The following is a 27,617-nucleotide window of genomic DNA, read 5'->3' on the forward strand; positions in this document are numbered from 1 at the left end:
GAAAATCTCCTTTAGGCACATCTTCTCCCAATGCCTGCATGTCTCACAGTAATGACTGTTTGCATACTTGGAGTATCATAGATATATTGTAATAGAGTATGCTTACGTTCATGTTCACTGGTTTCACAGTGGGATTTTGTTTGTTTCTACTGACTGAACATGACACAAAAGTCATAAAACTAGTTTTTCATGACTGCATCATGAGGTAAACAGCAACCTGTCTCTTTTCCATGGTCACAAACTACAGTATTTACCACTCATCTGTTGCAACCAGGCTTAACATTTTTTGGGATAGGGGGCTGTATTTTGACGTCCGGATGAAAAGAGTGCCCAAAGTAAGCTGCCTGCTACTCAGGCCCAGAAGCTAGGATATAAATATAATTGGTAGATTTGGATAGAAAACACTCTAAAGTTTCTAAAAACTGTTACAATAATGTCTGTGAGTATAACAGAACTGAAATGGCAGGCAAAACCCAGAGGACAAACCATACCCCCCCCCAAAAAAAATCATCCTACCACTGATTTCAATCCTACCACTGATTTCCTACCACTGATTTCAAAAAGCAGTTTCTAGGGCTTCCTCTAGATGTCAACAATCTTTAGAAAGAGTTTCAGGCTGGTTTTTGGAAATATGAGCCAGAAATTGTAGTTTTTCTAGGTGGCTCCCATTTTGGCTGTAGTGTTTCCAAGCACGTGAATGAGAGCGCTTGAATGAGAGCGCTTGAATGAGAGCGTGTTCTTTGGTATTTTTCTCAGGTAAAGACAATAACGATTCTCCTTCTTAAATTGTATTGTTTATTTGTGTATTATGGTACCTAAGGTTTGATTATAAATGTTGATTGACTTATTTGGATAAGTTTATTGGTAATGTTTGGGATTCATTTTGAATGCATTTTGAAGGAGGGAAACCGAGTGGATTATTGACTGAAGCGCGCCAGCTAAACTGAGTTTTTATGGCTATAACGAAGGACTTTATCGAACAAAAGGTCCATTTGTAATGTAACTAGGACCTTTTGGAGTGCCAACAGAAGAAGATCTTCAAAGGCAAGGCATATATTATATCGCTATTTCTGACTTTCGTGTCGCAACTCCCTGGTTGAAAATGATTTGTTATGCATTTGTGTGCTGGGAGCTGTCCTCAGATAATCCAATGGTTTGCTTTCGCCGTAAAGCCTTTTTGAAATCTGGCACGGCGGCTGGATTAACAACAAGTTAAGCTTTATTGTTATGTATTGCACTTGTGATTTCATGAAAGTTTAATATTTATAGTAATTTAATTTAAATTTGGCGCTCTGCAATTTCACCGGAAGTTGTCGAAATGGGACGTTTTAAGACGTTTTAAGTTTTAAGAACCAAATAAACTTTGATCTGGGGGGGGAAAAAAGCATGTCTGTTTGGTTACCAAGGCAACTGCTGTAGATATCTAGATCGTGAACTTGCTAGCCACTTCAGTGAATGTCGTCTCATTTCTATCTGCAATAATTAATTTTAAAGCTGTGGTATAAAAAAGTATAATCAACGAGGGGCAGTGCATTCTCTGGAAAATAATGCACGACGTGGAAGGTGTGGAGTGGAACTAACCTCTCACGGAACGCATTTGCGGCGAAAACAACCTGTTCACGGTTCACAGCAAAAACGTTATCTTTTTCAAACGCAATTCTCACCTGCGTATTTTAGTCAACTACATTGTAAGAAAAGTCCAACATGTCTAAAGATGACGTTTCAACATTGCCTTCTCCCAATCGTTTTCACTACTTAGAAAAAAGTTATATTGTAGGGCTTCCCTCATGTCCCTTTCCATGACGGTGCTATCAGCCACATGAATGAGTGCTAGGCTAGCTACCTACTGGAACATTATAAGCTAGCCAAAACCAGCAACACAAACCAACGTTAAATACAGCCACAACAAGTTAGTGGATTGAACATTACAGTGGTCGTTTAGACCCCTCGACTTTTTCCACATTTTGTTATGTTACAGCTTTATTCTAAAAGATTAGATCGTTTTTTTGTAATTAACACACAATACCCCATAATAACAAAGCAAAAACAGATTTTTGGAAATGTTTTATAAAATGAAAACGGAAACATCACATTTATATAGGTAGAACTTATAGTTAGTAAGTTTCATTGTTAAAGCAACTTTGGCAGTGATGACAGTACTGAGTCTTAGGTATAATGCTAAAAGCTTGGCACACCTGTATTTGGGGAGTTTCTCCCATTCTTATCTGCAAATTCTCTCAAGCTCTGTCCGGTTGGATGGGTGTTGCTGCAATTGAATATACCACAAGTGGACTCCAAACAAATTGTAGAAACATCTCAAGGATGATCAATAGAAACAGGATGCATCTGACCTCAATTTCAGGTCTCATAGCAAAGGGTCTGAATACTTATATAATACTTAAGGCATTTCTGCTTTTATTATTTTATACATTTTCAAAAGTTTCTAAACCTGTTTTTTCTTGGTCATGGGGTATTCTGTGTAGATTAATGAGGAAAATGTTCAATTTAATACATTTTAAAATAAGGCTGTAACGTAACAACATTTGGAAAAAGTCAAGGGCTCTGAATACTTTCACTGTATATCCTAACATGACCTTGTTGGGTAAAGACTGACTTAAAAAGATTGACAGTGACTCACTCCTCTGTTTCATCACGCTCACCACCAGGTCTGAGTCACACCAAACGTTGGGCATTACAAACACCAAGAAACTTCAATTGCTCCACCTTGACGCTACACCATAAATCACTCCTTTTACTGTGCCCTGTTCCTATGAGCAAAGCAAGAAACAGATCTTGACCCAAGTTGTGTGACACGGAGCGCCTGCTCCCTCTGGTCAGAAGAAACACAAACGAATATCACAGGTCCAGTACAGGTTACCTTCCCTGATTCAACTGCACCCAACTCCTTTCTCCCCCACCCTGAAACCACAAATGGATCTGCCAAAAGGCAAGGATCCATTTTCTCCAAAGATGTCACTCCTTCTGGATTAAACCTATCTTCATCATGACCATGCTCATCATGCTCATCAATGCAAGGTTCGTACAACGAGCTCCTCACGACAGCTTCTACCCCTTCCGTTTCACCTCCAGAACTCGAACTAGCGTCCAGTTCACTCTGTTTCAACTTGACACCAATCTTCCTGGACATATCCTCTCCCTTGTTATTGCTAGCTTCAACATATTCAAACCTTCACCTCCCTCAGTCTTTTCAACCTTCCCTCTCTTTCCCTCCAATCTTCCTCCCTTAACCAATTACCAGACTCCTACAAATATTCAACTTTCCAAGCCAAAATTTCTTTTTAGCCTCCTTGAGAGACATGTTAAGCCCTGTGCTCCACGTTCAAATTATCAACATTTTCAGGGCTCTTCTCACAGGTTCTATTTCCCTATGTGGGAGCATTAGGAAGCGTAGGTCAGGATTTTTATGTGGGAGCATGTACATTGAACAACACAGCAGCTTATCGGCATGTTTTGTGATTTCTGTATAACAAAAAACAATGCTGGGTCTTTACTGGGGGTTAATTGGAAATAATGTTTGTTTTCCCCAATTTCTGGGCGTGGTCGAGGGGAATTCCTTATTATTACGTGAATATCAACTCTTGAGTATCAGTTGATAGAACATTCCAAAATACCACTCAAATGATTGCATAACAATACCAAGCAGCCTTTCCGAGTGTACCCATGAGTTTACCAGTCAAATTGCCAGGGTTAGAGTTTCCAAGTACATTCTATTCATACTATTTCTATGGTTGAAACTTGACTTGCACTGTAAAGTCAGTGACAGTTAGCCATACAAAGATTATTTTTAAATGCATTTTGCCAAACATTGTTTTGGCACCTTTTAGGGTTATGACCATAGATAAGTATCTGAATACTACATGACATAGGAGTTTACATCGTTCAGCCAGTGCACAGAAAACAGTGGTTATGTTCATGTACTGCACCATATCTCAGTAAACCTGCTTTGACAACTTATACACCCTGAGATAAACACAGTAGTGAGACAATAGGTCGTTGAAGCTGTGTTAGAGAAAAGGATCACGTCAGTCTTTGTGTCAGTGTAACCCAGATGAGGGGTATTAACGCTTGTGTAGCAGGGCCAGTCCTAGCCTGCATTCTGGAACCTTGGTGATAATGAGTTTGGACTCCGGGAATACTGGGCTCTAGAATCCCAGCTCAAACACTGTAGCACATCTGCCCAACCAGTTATCTTTGAAAATGTCCACTCTGGCCCCAATAGCAAGTGAACATCCAATATAGCAAGTGAACATCCAATATAGCAAGTGTAGAGTCCAATAACAACATCAAAACATAATAAATATATATCATTGACCCCATTAACTCACATGGATAAAACATTTCTTACAGTTTCACTTGACTTTATCAACATCTAGTCTTCCGTTGCACTACCTGTAGGGCAACCTGATCTGACTTCAGTAATGTGATCTTTCCCAGAGGATTGGTGTAGATTCAGGGGTCGTGATTTTGGAGAGCGGGTTTATTTGTGCAGGCCGTAGAGTGGGCAGTAACACACACTTCATTAATTATCTAGGGTGAATGAAAAAAACAGGCCGAATTGGTTCATCGTCAGGGGGCTTGGGGGGGGGGGGGAGGGGGGGGCTGGGGCACAGGGTGTCGGTCATAGGGGCCCTCCACCCCCGAACCACAGTCACACAAACACACCACTCATGCGCGAAAACTCATCCCACAGATTAGCCTTCTAGATACCTACAGCCGGGCTACAACAGTAATTTACCATAGGCGTGTTTTAGAATATTGTTTATAGAGAGTGCAGAGCTACTGTCTGAAAGGACAGGAACACTAAATAAAGTTTGAGCGCTCCCTACAGTGGAAGGGTTAGTACAATTCTGACTCTAGCCTATGTGAAGCAAAACCAGTCTTGCATTGTCCATTTCATTGATTGTTTGACATGCTTTACAATCATTACAGGATATAAAGGCCTTGCACTAACATTGCAGGGTAAGGTTGAATTAAGGATGCGAGGTAAGGTTGCATTAAGCTCTGAACAGTGTGGCAGTATCAGGTCTACTGTATTGATTATTTTTCATTTCTCTCTCTCAGATGGCGTTCAAGCAGTTGACCCCACTGATTCCACTGCTGCACCTGATACGTTTATCACAGATGCCCCCAGCTCTGTTGAAGATAATACATCAGTACTCGAAGATGCACCCTCCAACCCTACAGTCAGAAGTAAGACATTAATAACATCCCTGTCCAAAGTCCAGATCAAAGCTGAAGTCAGTAGTTATGATATGGAGGATCAGGAGATGACAACAGGTCGTCATGATTTGAGATTGGCCCTAATTACACAATGACAATTAGTAACTTACATGGCAACTGAATGTAAGGTACAGTATAACAGTAGTACCTTTTCATTAGCCATCGGTCACTCATCTATAAGTGAATTACATCACACCCATTCATAACATTTATAACACCAGCAGAGCTATAGTGTTCAGTTCAAACTATCACCCTGCTCTGATGGTTTAGGAGTCCCAGCCCTCACTGACGACACCCAAAGTACTGATCGTCCTTTTCATTTCTATTCTTCCTTTTCTCTCTAGTTTTTTAAATGTTATTCTGAACTATATACTAATTATGTTGATAAACTGTTGATAAAACCAAACACGACCCACCCCCAACAACAATCTTCCTCCCAAATTACATAAGTATTCAGACCCTTTACTTAGTACCTTGTTGAAGCACAGCGTTGACAGGCTTCTTAGGCAGGATGCTAAAAGCTTGCCACACCTTTGGGGAGTTTCCCATTCTTCTCTGCATCTCTCAAGCTCTGTCAGGTTGGATGGGGAGGTTCCCATTCTTCTCTGCATCTCTCAAGCTCTGTCAGGTTGGATGGGGAGGTTCCCATTCTTCTCTGCATCTCTCAAGCTCTGTCAGGTTGGATGGGGAGGTTCCCATTCTTCTCTGCATCTCTCAAGCTCTGTCAGGTTGGATGGGGAGGTTCCCATTCTTCTCTGCATCTCTCAAGCTCTGTCAGGTTGGATGGGGAGGTTCCCATTCTTCTCTGCATCTCTCAAGCTCTGTCAGGTTGGATGGGGAGGTTCCCATTCTTCTCTGCATCTCTCAAGCTCTGTCAGGTTGGATGGGGAGTTTCCCATTCTTCTCTGCATCTCTCAAGCTCTGTCAGGTTGGATGGGGAGGTTCCCATTCTTATCTGTATATCCTCTCAAGCTCTGTCAGGTTGGATGGGGAGTGTTGCTGTAATTTATTTACCACAGGTGGACTCCAATCAAGTTTTTACTTAATACATTTTACAATAAGGCTGTAACGTAACAACATTTGGAAAAAGTCAAGGGCTCTGAATACTTTCCGAATGCACTGTATATCCTAACATGACCTTGTCGGGTAAAGACTGACTCAAAAGGACTGACAGGGACTCCTCTGTTTCACCACACTCACCATCGGGTTTGCATCGCACCAAACGTTGGGCATTACAAACACCAAGAAACTTCAATTGCTCCACCTTGACGCTACACCATAAATCACTCCTTTCCCTGATTCAACTGCACCCAACTCCTTTCTCCCCCACCCTGAAACAACAATTGGATCCGCCAAAAGGCAAGGATCCACTTTCTCCAAAAATGTCACTCTTTCTGGATCAAATGTATCTTTATCATAACAATATGCATCAATGTAAAGCTTGTTCTCCGAGCTACTCACAACACCTTCTACCCCTTCCATTTCACTTCCAGAACTCGAACTGGCATCCATCTCAGTCTGTTTATACCCCAACCAGAAGCCATGGATTACAGGCAACATTTACACAGCGGGACTCTAACCTGGAAGCTTATAAGAAATACCGCTATGCCCTCCGATGAACCATCAAACAGGCAAAGTGTCATTACAAGACTAAGATCGAATCGTACTACACCGGCTCTGACATTCGTCTTATGTGGCAGGGCTTGCTAATTATTACAGACTATAAAGGGAAGCACAGCCGCGAGCTGCCCAGTGAAACGAGCCTACCAAACGAGCTGAATTACTTATATGCTCATTTTTAGGTAAGCAACACTGAGGCATGCATGAGAGCATCAGCTGTTCGGGACGACTGGGTGATCATGCTCTCCGTAGCCGATGTGAGTAAGACCTTTATGCAGGTCAACATTCACAAGGCTGCAGGGCCAGATGGATTACCAGGACGTGTGCTCTGGGCATGTGCTGACCAACTGGCAGATGTCTTCACTAACATTTCAACATGTTCCTGATTGAGTCTGTAATACCAACATGTTTCAAGCAGACCACCATAGTCCCTGTGCCCAAGAACATGAAGGCAACCTGCCTAAATGACTACAGACGCCGTAGCCATGAAGTGCTTTGAAAAGCTGGTAATGGCTCACATCAACACCATTATCCCAGAAACCCTAGACCCACTCCAATTTGCATACCGCCCAAACAGATCCACAGATGATGCAATCTATATTGCACTCCACACTGCCCTTTCCCACCTGGACAAAAGGAACACCTATGCGAGATTGTTATTCATTGACTACAGCTCAGCATTCAACACCATAGTACCCTCAAAGCTTATCGCTAAGCTAAGGATCCTGGTACTTAAACACCTCCCTCTGCAACTGGATCCTGGACTTCCTGACGGGCCGCCCCCAGGTGGTGAGGGTAAGTAGCAACACATCTGCCACGATGATCCTCAACACTGGAGCCTCCCAGGGCGGCGTGCTCAGTCCCCTCCTGTACTCCCTGTTCACCCACGACTGCATGGGCAGGCACGACTCCAACACCATCATTAAGTTTGCAGACGACACAACAGTGGTAGGCCTGATCACCAACAACGACGAGACAGCCTACAGGGAGGAGGTCAGAGACCTGGCCGGGTGGTGCCAGAATAACAACCTATCCCTCAACGTAACCAAGTCTAAGGAGATGATTGTGGACTACAGGAAAAGGAGGACCGAGCACGCCAACCATTCTTATCGACGGGGCTGTAGTGGAGCAGGTTGAGAGCTTCAAGTTCCTTGGTGTCCACATCACCAACAAACTAGAATCGTACAAACACACCAAGACAGTTGTGAAGAGGGCACGACAAAGCATATTCCCCCTCAGGAAACTAAAAAGATTTTGCATGGGTCCTCAGATCCTCAAAAGGTTCTACAGCTGCAACCTCAAGAGCATCCTGACCGGTTGCATCACTGCCTGGTACGGCAACTGCTCAGTCTCCGACCGCAAGGCACTACAAAGGGTAGTGCGTATGGCCAAGTACATCACTGGGGAAAAGCTGCCTGCCATCCAGGACGTCTGTACCAGGCGGTGTCAGAGGAAGGCCCTAAAAATTGTCAAAGACCCCAACCACCCCAGTCATAGACTGTTCTCACTACTACCGCATGGCAAGCGGTACCGGAGAGCCAAGTCTAGGACAAAAAGGCTTCTCAACAGTTTTTACCCCCAAGCCATAAGACTCCTGAACAGGTAATCAAATGGCTACCTGGACTATTTGCATTGTGTGCCCCCCCCACCCACCCCACCCCTCTTTTACGCTGCTGCTACTCTCTGTTTATCATATATGCATAGTCACTTTAACAATACATTCATGTACATACCACCTCAATTGGCCTGACCAACCAATGCCCCCGCACATTGGCTTACCGGGCTATGTGCATTGTGTCCCGCCACCCTCCAACCCCTCTTTTACGCTGCTGCTACTCTCTGTTTATCATATATGCATAGTCATTTTAACCATATCTACATGTACATACTACCTCAATCAGCCCAACTAACCGGTGCCTGTATGTAGCCTCGCTACTTTTATAGCCTCGCTACTGTTTTTCACTGTCTTTTTACTGTTGTTTCAATTTCTTTACTTAGCTTTTGTTCACCTAATACCTTTTTTGCACTGTTGGTTAGAGCCTGTAAGTAAGCATTTCACTGTATGGTCTACACCTGCTGTATTCAGCGCACGTGACAAATAAACATTCATTTGATTTGAAATTGACACCAATCTTCCTGGACATACCCTCTCCCCTGTTATTGCTGGCTTCAACATATTCAAACCTCCGCCTCTCTCAGTCTTTTCAACCTTCCCTCTCTTTCCCTCCAATCTTCCTCTCTTAACCAATTACCCGACTCCAAGCCAAAATCTCTTTTTAGCCTCCTTGAGAGACATGTTAAGCCCTGTGCTCCACGTTCAAATTATCAACATTTTCAGGGCTCTTCTCGCAGGTTCTATTGCCCTATGTGGGAGCATTAGGAACCGTAGGTCAGGATTTTAAACCTGGTTACATGTACATTGAACAACACAGCAGCTTATCGGCATGTTTTGTGATTTCTGTATAACAAAAAAACTATTTTGGTTCTTTTCCACTGGGGATCAATGGGAAAGAATGTTTGTTTCCCCCAATTTCTGGGCGTGGTCGAGGGGAATTCCTTATTATTATGTGAATATCGAATCTTGAGTATCAGTTGATAGAACATTCCAAAATACCATGGAAAGTATTGCATAACAATACCAGGCAGCCATTCCGCGTGTACCCATGAGTTACCCCAGTCAAATTGCCAGGGTTAGAGTTTCCAAGTACATTGGGGAACAGGGTGTCATAGGGGCCAGGCAGTGTCAACCTGCCCTCCACCCCCGAACCACAGTCACATAAACACACCACCCATGCGCCAAAACTCATCCCACAGATTAGCCTTCTAGATACCTACAGCCGGGCTACAACAGTAATTTACCATAGGCGTGTTTTAGAATATTGTTTATAGAGAGTGCTGAGCTACTGTCTGAAAGGATAGGAACACTAAATAAAGTTTGAGCGCTCCCTACAGTGGAAGGGTTAGTACAATTCTGGCTCTAGCCTATGTGAAGCAAAACCAGTCTTGCATTATTTGTTTCATTGATTGTTTGACATGCTTTACAATCATTACAGGATATAAAGGCCTTGCACTAACATTGCAGGGTAAGGTTGAATTAAGCTCTGAACAGTGTGGCAGTATCAGGTCTACTGTATTGATTCATTTTAATTTCTCTCTCTCAGATGGAGCTCAAACAGTTGACCCCACTGATCCCTCTGCTGCACCTGATACGGTTATCACAGATGCCCCCAGCTCTGTTGAAGATAATACATCAGTACTCGAAGATGCACCCTCCAACCCTACAGTCAGAAGTAAGACATTAATAACATCCCTGTCCAAAGTCCAGATCAATGCTGAAGTCAGTAGTTATGATATGGAGGATCAGGAGATGACAACAGGTCGTCATGATTTGAGATTGGCCCTAATTACACAATGACAATTAGTACCTTACATGGCAACTGAATGTAAGGTACAGTATAACAGTAGTACCTTTTCATTAGCCATCGGTCACTCATCTATAAGTGAATTACATCACACCCATTCATAACATTTATAACACCAGCAGAGCTATAGTGTTCAGTTCAAACTATCACCCTGCTCTGATGGTTTAGGAGTCCCAGCCCTCACTGACGACACCCAAAGAACTGATCGTCCTTTTCATTTCTATTCTTCCTTTTCTCTCTAGTTTTTTAAATGTTATTCTGAACTATATACTAATTATGTTGATAAACTGTTGATAAAACCAAACACGACCCACCCCCAACAACAATCTTCCTCCCAAATAAACTTTAATACACTTGACCATATATGGTCACTTTCCTTTCACAACTGTCCAGTCTGTATTATTAAGTTGTTCTGTCTGCCTGTCTAGTCTGTTATTATTATACTGTCCTGTCTGCCTGTCCAGTCTGTTATTATTATACTGTCCTGTCTGCCTGTCCAGTCTGTTATTATTATACTGTCCTGTCTGCCTGTCTAGTCTGTTATTATTATACTTTCCTGTCTGCCTGTCTAGTCTGTTATTATTATACTGTCCTGTCTGCCTGTCCAGTCTGTTATTATGTTGTCCTGTCTGCCTGTCCAGTCTGTTATTATTATGTTGTCCTGTCTGCCTGTCCAGTCTGTTATTATTATACTGTCCTGTCTGCCTGTCTAGTCTGTTATTATTATACTTTCCTGTCTGCCTGTCTAGTCTGTTATTATTATACTGTCCTGTCTGCCTGTCCAGTCTGTTATTATGTTGTCCTGTCTGCCTGTCCAGTCTGTTATTATTATGTTGTCCTGTCTGCCTGTCCAGTCTGTTATTATTATACTGTCCTGTCTGCCTGTCTAGTCTGTTATTATTATACTGTCCTGTCTGCCTGTCCAGTCTGTTATTATTATACTGTCCTGTCTGCCTGTCCAGTCTGTTATTATTATACTGTCCTGTCTGCCTGTCTAGTCTGTTATTATTATACTTTCCTGTCTGCCTGTCTAGTCTGTTATTATTATACTGTCCTGTCTGCCTGTCCAGTCTGTTATTATGTTGTCCTGTCTGCCTGTCCAGTCTGTTATTATTAGGTTGTCCTGTCTGCCTGTCCAGTCTGTTATTATTATTATACTGTCCTGTCTGCCTGTCTAGTCTGTTATTATTATACTGTCCTGTCTGCCTGTCCAGTCTGTTATTATGTTGTCCTGTCTGCCTGTCTAGTCTGTTATTATTATACTGTCCTGTCTGCCTGTCCAGTCTGTTATTATTATACTGTCCTGTCTACCTGTCTAGTCTGTTATTATTATACTGTCCTGTCTGCCTGTCTAGTCTGTTATTATGTTGTCCTGTGTGCCTGTCTAGTCTGTTATTATTATACTGTCCTGCCTGCCTGTCCAGTCTGTTATTATGTTGTCCTGTCTGCCTGTCCAGTCTGTTATTATTATACTGTCCTGTCTGCCTGTCCAGTCTGTTATTATGTTGTCCTGTCTGCCTGTCCAGTCTGTTATTATTATACTGTCCTTCTGCCTGTCCTGTCTGTTATTATGTTGTCCTGTCTGCCTGTCCAGTCTGTTATTATTATACTGTCCTGTCTGCCTGTCCAGTCTGTTATTATTATGTTGTGCTGTCTGCCTGTTAAGTCTGTTATTATGTTGTCCTGTCTGCCTGTCCAGTCTGTTATTATTATGTTGTGTTGTCTGCCTGTCCAGTCTGTTATTATGTTGTCCTGTCTGCCTGTCCAGTCTGTTATTATTATACTGTCCTGTCTGCCTGTCCAGTCTGTTATTATGTTGTCCTGTCTGCCTGTCCAGTCTGTTATTATTATACTGTCCTGTCTGCCTGTCCAGTCTGTTATTATATTGTCCTGTCTGCCTGTCCAGTCTGTTATTATGTTGTCCTGTCTGCCTGTCCAGTCTGTTATTATGTTGTCCTGTCTGCCTGTCCAGTCTGTTATTATTATACTGTCCTGTCTGCCTGTCCAGTCTGCTATTATTATGTTGTCCTGTCTGCCTGTCCAGTCTGTTATTATTATGTTGTGCTGTCTGCCTGTCCAGTATGTTATTATTATGTTGTGCTGTCTGTCTGTCCAGTCTGTTTTTATTATGTTGTCCTGTCTGCCTGTCCAGTCTGTTATTATTATGTTGTCCTGTCTGCCTGTCCAGTCTGTTATTATTCTGTTGTCCTGTCTGCCTGTCCAGTCTTTTATTATTATGTTGTCCTGTCTGCCTGTTCAGTCTCTTATTATTATGTTGTCCTGTCTGCCTGTCCAGTCTGTTATTATTATGTTGTGCTGTCTGCCTGTCCAGTCTGTTTTTATTATGTTGTCCTGTCTGCCTGTCCAGTCTGTTATTATTATGTTGTGCTGTCTGCCTGTCCAGTCTGTTTTTATTATGTTGTCCTGTCTGCCTGTCCAGTCTGTTATTATTATGTTGTGCTGTCTGCCTGTCCAGTCTGTTATTATTATGTTGTCCTGTCTGCCTGTCCAGTCTGTTATTATTATGTTGTCCTGTCTGCCTGTCCAGTCTGTTATTATTATGTTGTGCTGTCTGCCTGTCCAGTCTGTTATTATTATGTTGTCCTGTCTGCCTGTCCAGTCTGTTATTATTATGTTGTGCTGTCTGCCTGTCCAGTCTGTTATTATTATGTTGTCCTGTCTGCCTGTCCAGTCTGTTATTATTATGTTGTCCTGTCTGCCTGTCCAGTCTGTTATTATTATGTTGTCCTGTCTGCCTGTCCAGTCTGTTATTATTATGTTGTCCTGTCTGCCTGTCCAGTCTGTTATTATTATGTTGTGCTGTCTGCCTGTCCAGTCTGTTTTTATTATGTTGTCCTGTCTGCCTGTCCAGTCTGTTATTATTATGTTTTCCTGTCTGCCTGTCCAGTCTGTTATTATTATGTTGTCCTGTCTGCCTGTCCAGTCTGTTATTATTATGTTGTGCTGTCTGCCTGTCCAGTCTGTTTTTATTATGTTGTCCTGTCTGCCTGTCCAGTCTGTTATTATTATGTTTTCCTGCCTGCCTGTCCAGTCTGTTATTATGTTGTCCTGTCTGCCTGTCCAGTCTGTTATTATTATACTGTCCTGTCTGCCTGTCCAGTCTGTTATTATGTTGTCCTGTCTGCCTGTCCAGTCTGTTATTATTATACTGTCCTTCTGCCTGTCCTGTCTGTTATTATGTTGTCCTGTCTGCCTGTCCAGTCTGTTATTATTATACTGTCCTGTCTGCCTGTCCAGTCTGTTATTATTATGTTGTGCTGTCTGCCTGTTAAGTCTGTTATTATGTTGTCCTGTCTGCCTGTCCAGTCTGTTATTATTATGTTGTGTTGTCTGCCTGTCCAGTCTGTTATTATGTTGTCCTGTCTGCCTGTCCAGTCTGTTATTATTATACTGTCCTGTCTGCCTGTCCAGTCTGTTATTATGTTGTCCTGTCTGCCTGTCCAGTCTGTTATTATTATACTGTCCTGTCTGCCTGTCCAGTCTGTTATTATATTGTCCTGTCTGCCTGTCCAGTCTGTTATTATGTTGTCCTGTCTGCCTGTCCAGTCTGTTATTATGTTGTCCTGTCTGCCTGTCCAGTCTGTTATTATTATACTGTCCTGTCTGCCTGTCCAGTCTGCTATTATTATGTTGTCCTGTCTGCCTGTCCAGTCTGTTATTATTATGTTGTGCTGTCTGCCTGTCCAGTATGTTATTATTATGTTGTGCTGTCTGTCTGTCCAGTCTGTTTTTATTATGTTGTCCTGTCTGCCTGTCCAGTCTGTTATTATTATGTTGTCCTGTCTGCCTGTCCAGTCTGTTATTATTCTGTTGTCCTGTCTGCCTGTCCAGTCTTTTATTATTATGTTGTCCTGTCTGCCTGTTCAGTCTCTTATTATTATGTTGTCCTGTCTGCCTGTCCAGTCTGTTATTATTATGTTGTGCTGTCTGCCTGTCCAGTCTGTTTTTATTATGTTGTCCTGTCTGCCTGTCCAGTCTGTTATTATTATGTTGTGCTGTCTGCCTGTCCAGTCTGTTTTTATTATGTTGTCCTGTCTGCCTGTCCAGTCTGTTATTATTATGTTGTGCTGTCTGCCTGTCCAGTCTGTTATTATTATGTTGTCCTGTCTGCCTGTCCAGTCTGTTATTATTATGTTGTCCTGTCTGCCTGTCCAGTCTGTTATTATTATGTTGTGCTGTCTGCCTGTCCAGTCTGTTATTATTATGTTGTCCTGTCTGCCTGTCCAGTCTGTTATTATTATGTTGTGCTGTCTGCCTGTCCAGTCTGTTATTATTATGTTGTCCTGTCTGCCTGTCCAGTCTGTTATTATTATGTTGTCCTGTCTGCCTGTCCAGTCTGTTATTATTATGTTGTCCTGTCTGCCTGTCCAGTCTGTTATTATTATGTTGTCCTGTCTGCCTGTCCAGTCTGTTATTATTATGTTGTGCTGTCTGCCTGTCCAGTCTGTTTTTATTATGTTGTCCTGTCTGCCTGTCCAGTCTGTTATTATTATGTTTTCCTGTCTGCCTGTCCAGTCTGTTATTATTATGTTGTCCTGTCTGCCTGTCCAGTCTGTTATTATTATGTTGTCCTGTCTGCCTGTACGTCTCTACCAGTATCTGTTGCATGTTTGTCTTGTTTGTTTGTTTTCTTCTTCACTTCTAGTGACATACATCAGGTTAAGATAGGGGGTGGTGGGATTGGGAGGATTCATGAAGGGGACTGGGTAGCCTATTCGGAGGAGCTTCACTTGTGTATAAAATATGTTTTCAATGTAAAAAAATAATAATGGTATTTATGCCACCGCAACCACTCAATCCCCCGTAGACGACACAGCCACTACCGTCGCCGACGCCACAGCCTACGACACTACTGGGGCCAGTGCTCCTGGATCAGACCAGGACACTGCCTTCTCCTCCATGGTGCCAACCAGTGACCTCTTAGCAGGAGTTGAAACTTCTGGAACCACGGCTGGACCTGGTGTAGACACACAGGGCACTGAAGCAACTGATGCACTGGTTGTACCCAAGACACAGGTTCTTGTGAATGTGAGTAATACCTAACTAATGGGGAATGTCTACAATATATTTAGATGCTGTATCATTCTGAAATTCTGAAAGACAGTTCAGGACAATGATGTATATGTATATTTATCTCACATAATATAATTTAAAAGTATGCATTAAGGTGTCTGTAATATAATAAACGTGTCAAAAACAAATGTATTCATTTCTATAGCTTCCAAAATATTTTTTTACAATGGTGGGGGAGTGCCATAATGGAGGTGCGGTGGCTTCAAAACAGTGCACCATGTCAGTCATCTAGTGTATACACTGAGTGTACAAAACATTAGGAACACCTGCTCTTTCCATGACATTCCATGACTATCTAGGTGAAAACTATTATCCCTTATTGATGTCACTAGTTAACTTCAATCAGTGTAGATGAAGGGGTTAAAGAAGGATTTTCAAGCCTTGAGAAGGATTGTCTATGTGCGCCATTGAGGGTGAATGGGCAAGACAAATGATTTAAGTGCCTTTGAACAGGGTATGGTAGTAGGTTCTAGACGCACCGGTTTGAGTGTGTCAAGAACTGCAACACTGCTGTTTTTTTTAACGCTCAACAGTTTCCTGTGTGTGTCAAGAATGGTCCACCACCCAAAGGACATCCAGCCAACTTGACACAACTGTAGGACTGCAAATTAACTTCAAATTCCCCATATCGTAACTCATTGTAGAGGGAATGTAACAGATTGTGATTGAATGGAGAGACGAACTTACAGAATCTGATGATGTCAACACTTGAGTTGAAAGCTTTATGCCGTCTCTGTCTCTGCAGCCCAATGTTGAGTGTGTGGACAAGGAGGCGGTGAAGGACAAGGATGCAGTCAAGGTGGAGCTTTCTTCAGAAACCAGCTGTGTGAGTAGCAACATGTTTTACTGTCATTATGAAATGTCTCCTTATGGACGTTTCCCATGCCATATTAGCTTTTGTGCTCTACCACCCCACCTAGCTCTCGTCTATCATAAAACAGAACAATACAGTCTAAGCCGCATACAAGGGTATCTCTGGTACAGTTGCCCTCCCCCAGCCTCTACCACGGTGTGTATTGTACTACATTCTGTTTCCAACCACAGCCCTTACAGAGATATCAGCCTGTACCAGCCAACTGCCTGGGAGACGAACAGAGACAGACAGGAAGCCCCTTACCCTTCAGCCCTGGTGCCACGTTTTATATACCCTGGCCCTTATCTGGCTCCCAGCGCCTTGGCCTGGGAGGAAGTCTCTGTCTCATTCCACTTAATATGTTTAAGATGAATATGTTCCAAATAGCTTGTTGGAAATATGGGGCCTGATGAAGGCAGATCTGTTTTCAGACATTCTTTAGCCGTTCTAAATCCTCCGTCCGTCTGTCGTCACAGAAGACAAACGGGGAGGAGGACAATGTTTCCTCCCTGGGCGTCTCTGTGTGCTCCAGGGGCCACGGTCAATGGAAGAATAGCAGGGTGTGTAGAGTGGAACTGGTGTAGTGGAACCCTCAGTGTGAGATGGAATGAAACACCATGGTAGTGTTGACTGATGACATGATAATTCCATGAAGACATGTACCCATGTACAAAAACAAACACCTTATCAGAACAAAAGGGATTGACGTGTGGGTCTAGCCTGCTAATCCTAGCATGAATTCAACCAGAGAAATTGGCTTGGGGACCAGGTCTGAAACAAGTGAAAAAAGACAAGCATTCACAGAGAGTGGGTGAGCTGCTGGGAAGCCTTGATAAGACAAGAGTAATGTCTATCTATCACCTTCTATCCATGGAGCCGTTCCCATGAACCGAGATCCACTCCAAAGTCGTGGAAAATCTCTCAATGAGAAAAGTCCTGGAATGTTCTCTAAAAAACATCCCTGCAAATTCCCATGAGAAACATTGTCCCCTTTTCTGAGGTTTCAGTCAACACTATAAATGGCAGCAGCTAATAATAACATAATTACTATAAAGAACACACACACCAGTCTCACTCAAGGCCTTAGATGTCAATCACAAACGGCAATCTCGTAGAGCCATTTCTATCAAAATGAAAATAAATAGAAAAGCAGACATGGTGTTGTGGTTGCTAATAGTGAAACTGAGGTCCTCCCTGAGAGAGGCCCACTGTGACGAAAATTACAGGTCCTGAGCGTAGCTTAAATGAGTCACTGGTGGAGCAGGGAGAGAGAGAGTGGCGGGGGGAACAGGAGGCAGAGAGAGGAAGACGAGAAGGAGACTGGATACTAAACACGAATTAGCTTTGTACTGTAGGGTAGAGTAGTAGGGATGGGGAGCTGATGTGGGCTGTGCAGGGTTCCTTCCTTCCTACCCATAGGATAGCTCAGTGTTATGGGGAGACCAGGCTATAGCTGTAGATGTGGAACTCCTGACTGAGGATGCTGTGTTTGCACATAGCGGCCTATGGGGAAGAGAAGCGCTGTCTGGATCGCATTACACAGAGTGGGGAGTGAGAGTTCCCATCCCAAAGCCCTTGTGCAATGTGATGATATCATAGTTCAAAACCAAGGTGGTAGAGAGAGAGAGATGAGGTGTGGTCGCTGATTTCGTCGTTTTCCATCCGACGCTATGCATCTACCATTACGCAAACACAATGGCATATGGCGTGGTGAACACACTGACTCACACACTCAGCTGGACAGATTCACATGCACACCCACATAACATTTAACACTGCAAGTCTACTGTGAAGCATCTGAGAGGCATTAGCTCTACAGAGGAAGGGAGAGAACGCTGAGAAAGAGAGCAGAGTGTATGTTTGTGGCCGGCTCAAACCATGACCGTCATTGTGTGTTTGGTGTGGTGAAGTTAAGATGAGGATAGACATGCTCCCTGCGTAGGAGAACCACAACAGTCGGCGCAGCCTAGTCCCATTGGGTCACTGGAACAGGGCGTGCCAAAATACTCTGGGGACCTCTGGCTTTCTGTGAGAATAAACAGATCAGTGTCATCATCAAGGTGATGTGGTTTTCACACATAAATCATTGTGTTTCGTGTTGAGAATTGAGCATAACAATATATGATTGTTAAACTGACATGCTTTCCCATAGTTGGAGACCAAGAGAATCTTGGAGGATTCAGCCTGGTGCGCAGGGGACTGCAACCTTCAAGTGTTCCAGGAAGAGAACTCTAACACATATCTTTTGACACGCGCTGATGGTAGGTTTCCCTGTATTGTCTCATAATAATGATAATCATAACAATACGTTACAGTAATGCGTTTCTTTGAACACTATAGTATTCTAATCTAGACAATCTGAATATTGTATACGATATTTTTCTCACTCCCATTGGTCCCTCCTTACAGGTGGTGTCAAAGAATTGTCAGAGAGCCTGGTCAGTGAAGGCATCAAGGACCAGGTATGTCCACTTCAACACACTCATACTTATGGGAGCAGAAAACTAGGCCTTTTTTCTTCTTATTCCCGGTCACTTTTAACAACTATAGCTACTCATCCCCATAGCGATAGATGGAAGGGAAAATGTATTGACGCACATGCTATCTTGTATGTACACAACTCTAAATGGACTGCGACACAGGTACCATGATAGTTTTATAAGAGGGAGATATGGACAATGTAGGGAACCAACCAGGCAGTGGAATGCTATGCAGGGCCCCACTTACAAATCACAATCTGGTTTAATAGAAATAACAAACTGGCTTGGCATAAAGCCAGGTAGTGAACTAACCATGACTTGAACAGTCCCCAGGCATCAGAGTGAGGAATCCATAGCGATCCTATTATATTACTAGAGGGGCTATGTCATAAACCCTCAAAGTTCCATAATGGGGACAAAATGGCAGCCATCTTGGTCAGGGAGAAATCCAAAACCAGTCTAATTGGAATAAATGGCAGTACAGGCATAGGTGATGCATTTCCTGCTTTAACATATGCAGGAAAATAAAAGTAGGCACGTGATGCATTGGCAATTGTAATGGAATTATAGTCAACCTAAAATATTTATTTATTTATTTATAAATACAGGTTATATGGGTTTTATAAACATTTTATGTATAAATAGCCTCTACAATGTATGTAAAAGACCAGAAATGTCTCAGATCTTCTTTTCTTTTAAAGCTGAGTGCTATTATGTGATACAATATCAGTACTTGATGCATTTACAACTTGTATAAGTCCTATCATCAACTGATTTCAGCCAGTGTGTGGCTGTGGCTTGACTGCATTGTTTTAATGGAATGTTTTCATATTGTTCATTTGAAAAATGTACGGAATCATTCCTCTAAAACTGTCTGGCTAGCTGGCTAACACGCATAAAGTGCAGATTCATTCTTCACATTCATTGTTTTACATAAAATCTTATCACAGCACTGGCAAACCATGATTGACCAACTCCCTGACCAAAATGGCTGATCTTTGGACCATCATAAGAAGGTTCATTCTCATTCTAGTATTCTAATTCCTAATTCTATAGAGGAATCTCCCATAGCTTCCCAGAGTCCTCTCCATAGATACAGCCAGTGTGGCATGGCTTAACCCCTAGTAAAGAAATCCTACACGATTCCAATTTTAAATATCCAATAGAAAATCCAATCAGATTTTGGAACCAGTCCCATTGGACTCCTACAGGATTCTATCCTAGAGAATAAATAAAGATTTTTAAAATTGTAATCCTATATCAAGCATTCTCTCAACCAGCTTCATGAGGAACGATGTGTGTGTGTGTGTGTGTGTGTGTGTCTATAGCTGGGTGTGGTGGAGGCAGCCCCTCAGTGGGGAACACACACTCCCATTGTGATGGTGCCCCTGATCATTACTGGCCTGCTGCTGGCAGCTGCCATCATCGGATGCTACTATATGAAGAACTACCGTGGACACAACACCAAGGGCATGAGGCTGGTCAGTTCACCTTCTATCTCTGACTACACTGGCTGACTACACTGGCAGTAATACATAGGTGTATGTATTACTGTAGAGCTATTAGCATGTTTTCTAGATCTCATTTGTGTATGACTTTAGCTTGTAATTCATTGGTTGTATACTACATTATCATACATTTTAGCCCCACTGGTTGACCTTAAGCATAGGCCAACTGAGCCGTGGAGCAATGTAATGAGATGAGGAGTGTGTGTTTGGTGTGTGTGTCTGTGTGCATGTGTGCAGACAACTGTTTCATCTCCTGGTCAAAAAGATACAGCTACTTTTCTCTAAGACCAGTCAGTAGCGATGATAAAGACCCTCCACCGGGTCTGTGCCTCAACAAAGACAGTGCTGCTAGTGGAGGAAAGACATCCATAATGTTTGTTTATAATTGACAAGCAGCCTGTTGATGTTGACTGTGTGTGTATGGTGTGTGTTTGTGTATGTGTGTGTGTGCAGGCTGAGGAGGCGTACCCAGTCGATGAGGAGAACCACGGAAACACCCTGGTGTCTGTTGCCCCTCTCAACCCCCCTGAGATCCTGGAGAAGCCTGCTAACGGGGACTCCCAAGAGGCCGCCAAGACCTATCCCCCTCCCACCAACGGCCACTCCACCACCAAGACGGCAGACACAGAGCTTTGAAGACCCCCTAGAACACCTGGAAAAGAATGGATCAGATCCCACACCCCTCCTCCCCAGAACATCCCCAGAGGCCCCATCCTACCACGGACATTAGGGACTAGAACTACCCCTCTTAACCCTCACATAAACACTCCTTCAGACTCTCTGTGTGCCCCACTTTGGCTACATGCCTCAAAAATTAAAATGGAGGGACAACCCCATGGTAAAGTAAGCATAAGACTACAATGAACAGGTGTTGATGATAATGTGAATGATGATGATGATGCCGAGGGCTGTGTCCCTGTCCCTGGGTTGCTGACGTCATACAGGGCTGGAGACTGGGCCAGGGTTAGTACTGGGTGGTGGGGAGGGAGCGTTTTGTGTTGTCAATCACCAGTGGCTCTAAGACTGCAGCTTGGGTCACATCAACCATGTAGTCATTTTCAATGCCCAGGAGGGGCCCTGCCTTCACATGTCATCAGGTTTAAAGCTTCCTGACATAAATCCTTTAACCATAAATTGAAGCACTGCATCACTACCACTCAAATTGGTCCTCAGTTGATCATAAAAAGGAGAAAATAACAGAACAAATTCTTGAATCTGTTTACAAACTTATCAGAGTGGAAGCTGAGCTAGTTTGGTTATGTTTGTGTTATTGTGTTCTGTGTGTGCGTGTGCGTGTAAGGAGTGTTGCTGTGCGTGTAAAAGCAGTGTGTGTTTGTGCTTGTTTTCTGTGTGTACAGGCAGATGTGTGTTGGCATGTGAGTGTGTGTGTCTGTACGAGAATGTACATGTGTGTCACCCAAAAAAATGTAGAATACCATTGATTAAAATAAGCAGACAAGGTGATTGCTTGGGGAGATAGGTCCCTAGTAGTGACCTGGAGAGGGGTCTTCTTTTGGTGCTTAATCTCACTGTATCAATCTGTAGGAGACGAAGCAGGAAGGAATTATCCCCTTCATTACTGCAAGTTAAACCCAGATAAGCCAATGGCCTGACAGAAGTTAGAAAAACTAGATCCACACAGTGTCACAATGGTGACTGCTGAAAACGATACCAGACTTATGTGTGTAAGGTCTGGGACACAGTGTTGTGTATATAAAGAGGTCAGGTGTGCCAATCCTTTTAAATAAGTCAGTATTATTCTCTTTTTAATACCTTTGTAACAGTATATAATTAGACACTGAATACATACAGTATTGTACGGAACAATGTTATATAATATGATGTTTCTGTTTTGTCTTGTGTTTTTGTGTTTTTCCACACTTGCTTTGTTCTAAGCCAAAGAAATCCTTTTCACCAGCTTGCCATGCGGAGATACTGTATACTGTAGGGGGAGGAGGAGTGAACATATGGAGAAACTACTTGCTGCTTTTTGTGACATCAAGGTAGTGTTTGGGTCTCTTTTAGTGTGTGTTATACGTCTTGTTAGCCTAGTTGCCCAAATATATGTTGTTCAAAGCTTGGCAATACTACATTTTTGCAGAACGGCATTTCTTAACAACCCAGCCCAATCTATTGTTAAAGTACACTGTATACACAGCAGGGTGACTTCTTGTTTACAAATATCTACAAGCTGAGAGTCGTTCCGCTGGGTATGATGAAGTCATATTGCTGACCTTTTAAATCAGGAACTAAGGGGAATGTCACAATTTCCATTATACATAACATTACAACACTATGTTATTTTTTATAAATTCAGCAAAACAGTGAGTACTGCTGGTTATCTAACTGGAAGAAATTGCCGTTTTAGAGAACATTTCAGCGCATAAGTGTTACCTTGCTTTCAGTTCTATTTTTAATTCATTTTCTGTATTTTTGTACATTCCCGAATGACTGTTTTAATTCTACTAGCATCCTAAAGTTCACGATAAGAATACATTTTGGAAAATAAAGTACTTAAAAAAAAAAAAACATGACATTTTCATCTAATTTCCTGTCACGTTCGTTGTCAAGGAAATGACCCGACCAAGGTGCAGCGTGGTAAGCGTACATTCTTTTATTTTAAATGTCGCCAACAAAACAATAAACAACCAAACGAAGCTCTGTAAGGCTATACATGCCACTAACAAAGACAACAATCCACAAATGAGAAAAGGAAAAAAGGCTGACTAAGTATGATTCCCAATCAGATACAACTATAGACAGCTGTCCCTGATTGAGTATCATACCCGGCCAAAAACAAAGAACCAGAAAGCATAGACTTTCCCACCCGAGTCACACCCTGACCAAACAAACATAGAGAATAAAAGGATCTTTACGGTCAGGGCGTGACATTTCCTGTGTAAAGAAAAGTTGTAGCCCTCTCAATAACTTAATTAGATACCTCTCTCTTTACTTCACTCAGTCCTATCTGCTGTGTTGGAGGGAATATATACAGGCAAGGTTTTGGCAGGGGGAAATGTGTTAAAGCTCAACTGCATACACGTACGCACACACACACCATGGTATCCCATGCAGCCCATAAGGTCACACAGCTGGTTTGCATAAGCAGTAGTTATTACATCACTTCACACAGTTTTGTCTTTCAGTGTTTGGGTGGGGCAAAGAAAACATCCCTCACACAGCTGTCTATCTGTGTTGATCAGTACTGATCATGTTTTGTGATATCCAGGTGTCAGGCAGGTTAAGATTTGATAGAGAAACGGACAAGGTTATAATTTGCACTCTCTTTATAGACAATTTGTTAGATGAGAGTGCAAGGTATTTCTCAGACAATCGTGAAATCTGCATGCCCAAGCTATATTCAGCCCTTATTTTTGGATCTTTTTCTGTCACTTCATCTAGATGACTGTTGGATAGCTGCCACCATCTCCGTATAATCACAAGACACCAATGTGACCCCACAGCCCCATAAGAAAATATTAATCCAAGGCCGTTAATTAAATCTGCAATATTAATGTGCCCTCAGACAAAGAGCCACAATGTGTCCCAGAGGCTAGACTAGAGCGACGTCATGCCTGGGGTCAGTCTACAACAATTCTTACTTTAAACAGATACAGTTGAAGTCGGAAGAGTACATACACCTTAGACAAATATATTTAAACTCAGTTTTTCACAATTCCTGACAATTAATCCTGTCTTAGGTCAGTTAGGATCACCACTTTATTTTAAGAACGTGAAATGTCAGAACAATAGTTGAGAGAATGATTTCTTTCAGCTTTTATTTCTTTCAGCGCATTCCCAGTGGTCAGAAGTTTACATACACTCAATTAGTATTTGGTAGCATTGCCTTTAAATTGTTTAACTTGGGCCAAACGTTTTGGGTAGCCTTCCACAAGCTTCTCACAATAAGTTGGGTGAATTTGACAGAGCTGGTGTAAATGAGTCAGGTTTGAAAGCCTACTTGCTTGCACACACTTTTTCAGTTGTCCATTAAAATAACATCAAATTGATCAGAAATACAGTGTAGACATTGTTAATGTTGTAAATGACTATTGTAGCTGGAAAGGGCAGATTTTTTTATGGAATATCTACGTAGGCGCACAGAGGCCCATTATCAGCAACCATCACTCCTGTGTTCCAATGGCACGTTTTGTTAGCTAATCCAAGTTTATCATTTTAAAAGGCTAATTGATCATTACAAAACCATTTTGCAATTATGTTAGCACAGCTAAAAAAAATTGTCCTGATTAAAGAAGCAATACATCTGGGCATCTTTAGACTAGTTGAATATCTGGAGCATCAGCATTTGTGGGTTCGATTACAAAATGGCCAGAAACAAATAACGTTCTTCTGAAATTTGTCAGTCTATTCTTGTTCTAAGAAATGAAGGCTATTCCATGCGAGAAATTGCCAAGAAACTGAAGATCTGGTACAACACTGTGTACTACTCCCTTCAAATAACAGCGCAAACTGGCTCTAACAAGAATAGAATTGAGTGGGAGGCCCCGGTGCACAACTGAGCAAGAGGACAAGTACATTAGAGTGTCTAGTTTGAGAAACAGACGCATCACAAGTCCTCAACAGCTTCGTTAAATAGTATTCTCAAAACACCAGTCTCAACGTCAACAGTGAAGAGACGACTCCGGGATACTGGCCTTCTAGGCAGGGTTGCAAAGAAAAAGCCATATCTCAGACTGGCCAATAAAAATACAATATTAAGATAGGCAAAAGAACACAGACACTGGACAGAGGAAGATTGGATAAAAGTGTTATGGACAGACAAATCTAAGTTTGAGATGTTTGGATCACAAAAAAGAACCTTCGTGAGATGCATAAAAAATTGAAAGATGCTGGAGGAGTGCTTGACACCATCTGTCAAGTATGGTGGAGGCAAGGTGATGGTCTGGGGGTGCTTTGGTGGTGGTAAAGTGGGAGATTTGTACAGGGTAAAAGGGATCTTGAAGAAGGAAGGCTATCCCTCCATTTTGCAACACCATGCCATACCCTGTGGACGGCGCTTAATTGGAGCCAATTTCCTCCTACAACAGGACAATGACCCAAAGCACAGCTCCAAACTATGCAATAACTATTTAGGGAAGAAGCAGTCAGCTGGTATTCTGTCTATAATGGAGTGGCCAGCACAGTCACCCTATTGAGCTGTTGTGGGAGCAGCTGACCATATGGTACGTAAGAAGTGCCCATCAAGCCAATCCAACTTGTGGGAGGTGCTTCAGGAAGCATGGGGTGAATTATTATTTCAATTAATAATCATTATTTGTAAACTTGTCAACGTCTTGACTCTATTTCCTATTCATTTTGCAACTCATTTCATGTATGTTTTCAATGAAAACAAGGACATTTCTAAGTGACACCAAACTTTCGAACGGTAGTGTATAATGCATGAAAATCAATGGACTATTATATTAAACCAATGGACTATTATATTAAACCAATGGACTATTATATTAAACCAATGGACTATTATATTAAACCAATGGACTATTATATTAAACCAATGGACTATTATATTAAACCAATGGACTATTATATTAAACCAATGGACTATTATATTAAACCTAAAACAAATATGCTATGAATGTCATAAAAATGGCCTTATTTGGAAATTGTGGAACATTATGCAACATTGTGGGAATGTTCTGTGCAATCTTCGTGAATATCACAAAATGTTCTTGCAATATTAAGGGAATGTCCTGTGCAATGTCGTCATATTTGGTGTTTTGGTAACCTATCTCTTGCAATGTATCCACACAGTTCCCAAAACCTAATTACATGTTCTTGGAACCGTTGAAAATTCAGAAAGGCTGTTCTGTCAACATTCTTGTAACATCAAAGGAACGTTTTTAGCACCCTGATAGAAACATTATCTGAATGTCAGCACAACTGGACAGCTTTAGTGTTTTGGGAACCTGTCTCTTTTCATATCCCCACAATGTTCCCACAACCTAAAAAAAAACATTCTGGGAACCTTTAAAGAACATACTAAATGTGTTCCAGGAATGTTCTTGCAACATCAGGTGAATGTTTTTTGCACCCTGAAAGAAACATTGTAGAATCCTCCGCACAACTGGACAGTTTTTGTGTTTTGGGAACATATCTTTTGTGATGTCCCCACAATGTTCCCACTAGACTGTTCCCACAACCTAATGAAACATTCTGGGAACCTTTCAACAAAAGACAAAATGTGTTCTGGTTACGTTCTTGTAACATCAGGTGAATGTTTTTTGCACCCTGAAAGAAACATTTTATAATCATCTGCACAACTGGACAGTTTTTGTGTGTTTTGGGAACATTTATTTTGTGACGTCCCCAAAATGTTCAAGCCAGGCTGTTCCCACAACCTAATGGAACATTCTGAGAACCTTTACAGAACATACAAAATGTGTTCAGGGAACATTCTTACAACATCAGACAAATGTTTAATACAAACATTGTACAATCATCAGCGTGACTGGACAGTTGTGTTCTGGGAACTTTCACAGAACCAATTTTGGTTTTCTGGATTAACATTACTTGTACATTGTGTTATTACATTACCTGGAAACCTAATGAGAACGTTTGGGGAATGTTCTGTGGTGGTTGTTACACATGTACTGCACTGAATTTTAATGAATGTTAGGAGAAGTTTCCAAGGATATTTCATCAAAAATATTTTTTAAATGTTTTTGGGATATTAACATCCTAACTTTAGATACAAACCTAACTAGAACTTAATGGGAATCTTAGCTAATGTTCCCAGGTTCCTTTATTAACAGTATATGACAGTAGAAAAGCAGTATTACAATCACAGTACACAGTAGAGCCATATCTTATTAGAATTAAAGTACTCTCAGGAACTGTAGTTTAAAGCATATAGAGACATTTTCAGTAAAAGGCATTAAATAAAAATGCAAAGAAACAGAAACCATCCTGTCTGTAAATCAGTCTCTGTACTGTTATCGTTTCTATCTTAAGTGAAAGAAATCTTGGCAGGAATATTGTCTTGTCTAGCTCCATATTGAGAAATCTCTGCATGATTTAACCGTTATTACACCAGGACTTCTTTCTCTAGAGGTGAAACAGCCTTCGGGGAGAAGCCATCTGTATTTTACAGGACAGATGTGTCTGGGTTGGGGTGGAGGTGGGGTGAGTATTTACTGTGAGGGAGGACCACTGGACCCCACCCATATTAGACAAATCCCAGGTGGGGTTGAGCCCCCAACAGTCCCTCCACCCTTCCATCCCTCCTTTCCATCCCTCCACCCCCCCCCCCCCCACCCCCCCCACACCCCTGGGTGGATGAAAATCTCAGCTGGTTGTTTTCATGGAGGGCGGGTCTCCCTTGGTATAATCATAGCTCTGCAACACGTCATGTTTTTCCTCTTCCTGCCAAGACGCGCCC

At 42.1% G+C, this 27,617-nt stretch overlaps 1 protein-coding gene across 2 annotated transcripts in view; it reads left to right on the top strand.

Annotated features, from left to right (window-relative positions):
• The window catches only part of LOC109908219 (uncharacterized), a 52,999-nt gene extending 30,252 nt beyond the window's left edge, over positions 1-22,747 (top strand). For both annotated transcript variants that reach the window (XM_020506780.2, XM_031794484.1), the window contains 8 exons: positions 5,083-5,211; positions 10,023-10,151; positions 15,112-15,332; positions 16,123-16,203; positions 18,383-18,491; positions 18,640-18,692; positions 20,039-20,191; positions 20,672-22,747. In XM_020506780.2, coding sequence (XP_020362369.1) covers positions 5,083-5,211; positions 10,023-10,151; positions 15,112-15,332; positions 16,123-16,203; positions 18,383-18,491; positions 18,640-18,692; positions 20,039-20,191; positions 20,672-20,854 — 1,058 coding nt within the window. In that variant the 3' untranslated portion in view covers positions 20,855-22,747. The remainder of the gene's footprint in view (positions 1-5,082; positions 5,212-10,022; positions 10,152-15,111; positions 15,333-16,122; positions 16,204-18,382; positions 18,492-18,639; positions 18,693-20,038; positions 20,192-20,671) is intronic.
• The last annotated feature ends 4,870 nt before the right edge of the window (positions 22,748-27,617 follow it).

This window comes from Oncorhynchus kisutch, linkage group LG17 (assembly GCF_002021735.2).
Source record: "Oncorhynchus kisutch isolate 150728-3 linkage group LG17, Okis_V2, whole genome shotgun sequence".
NCBI classification, from domain to species: Eukaryota; Metazoa; Chordata; class Actinopteri; order Salmoniformes; family Salmonidae; genus Oncorhynchus; species Oncorhynchus kisutch.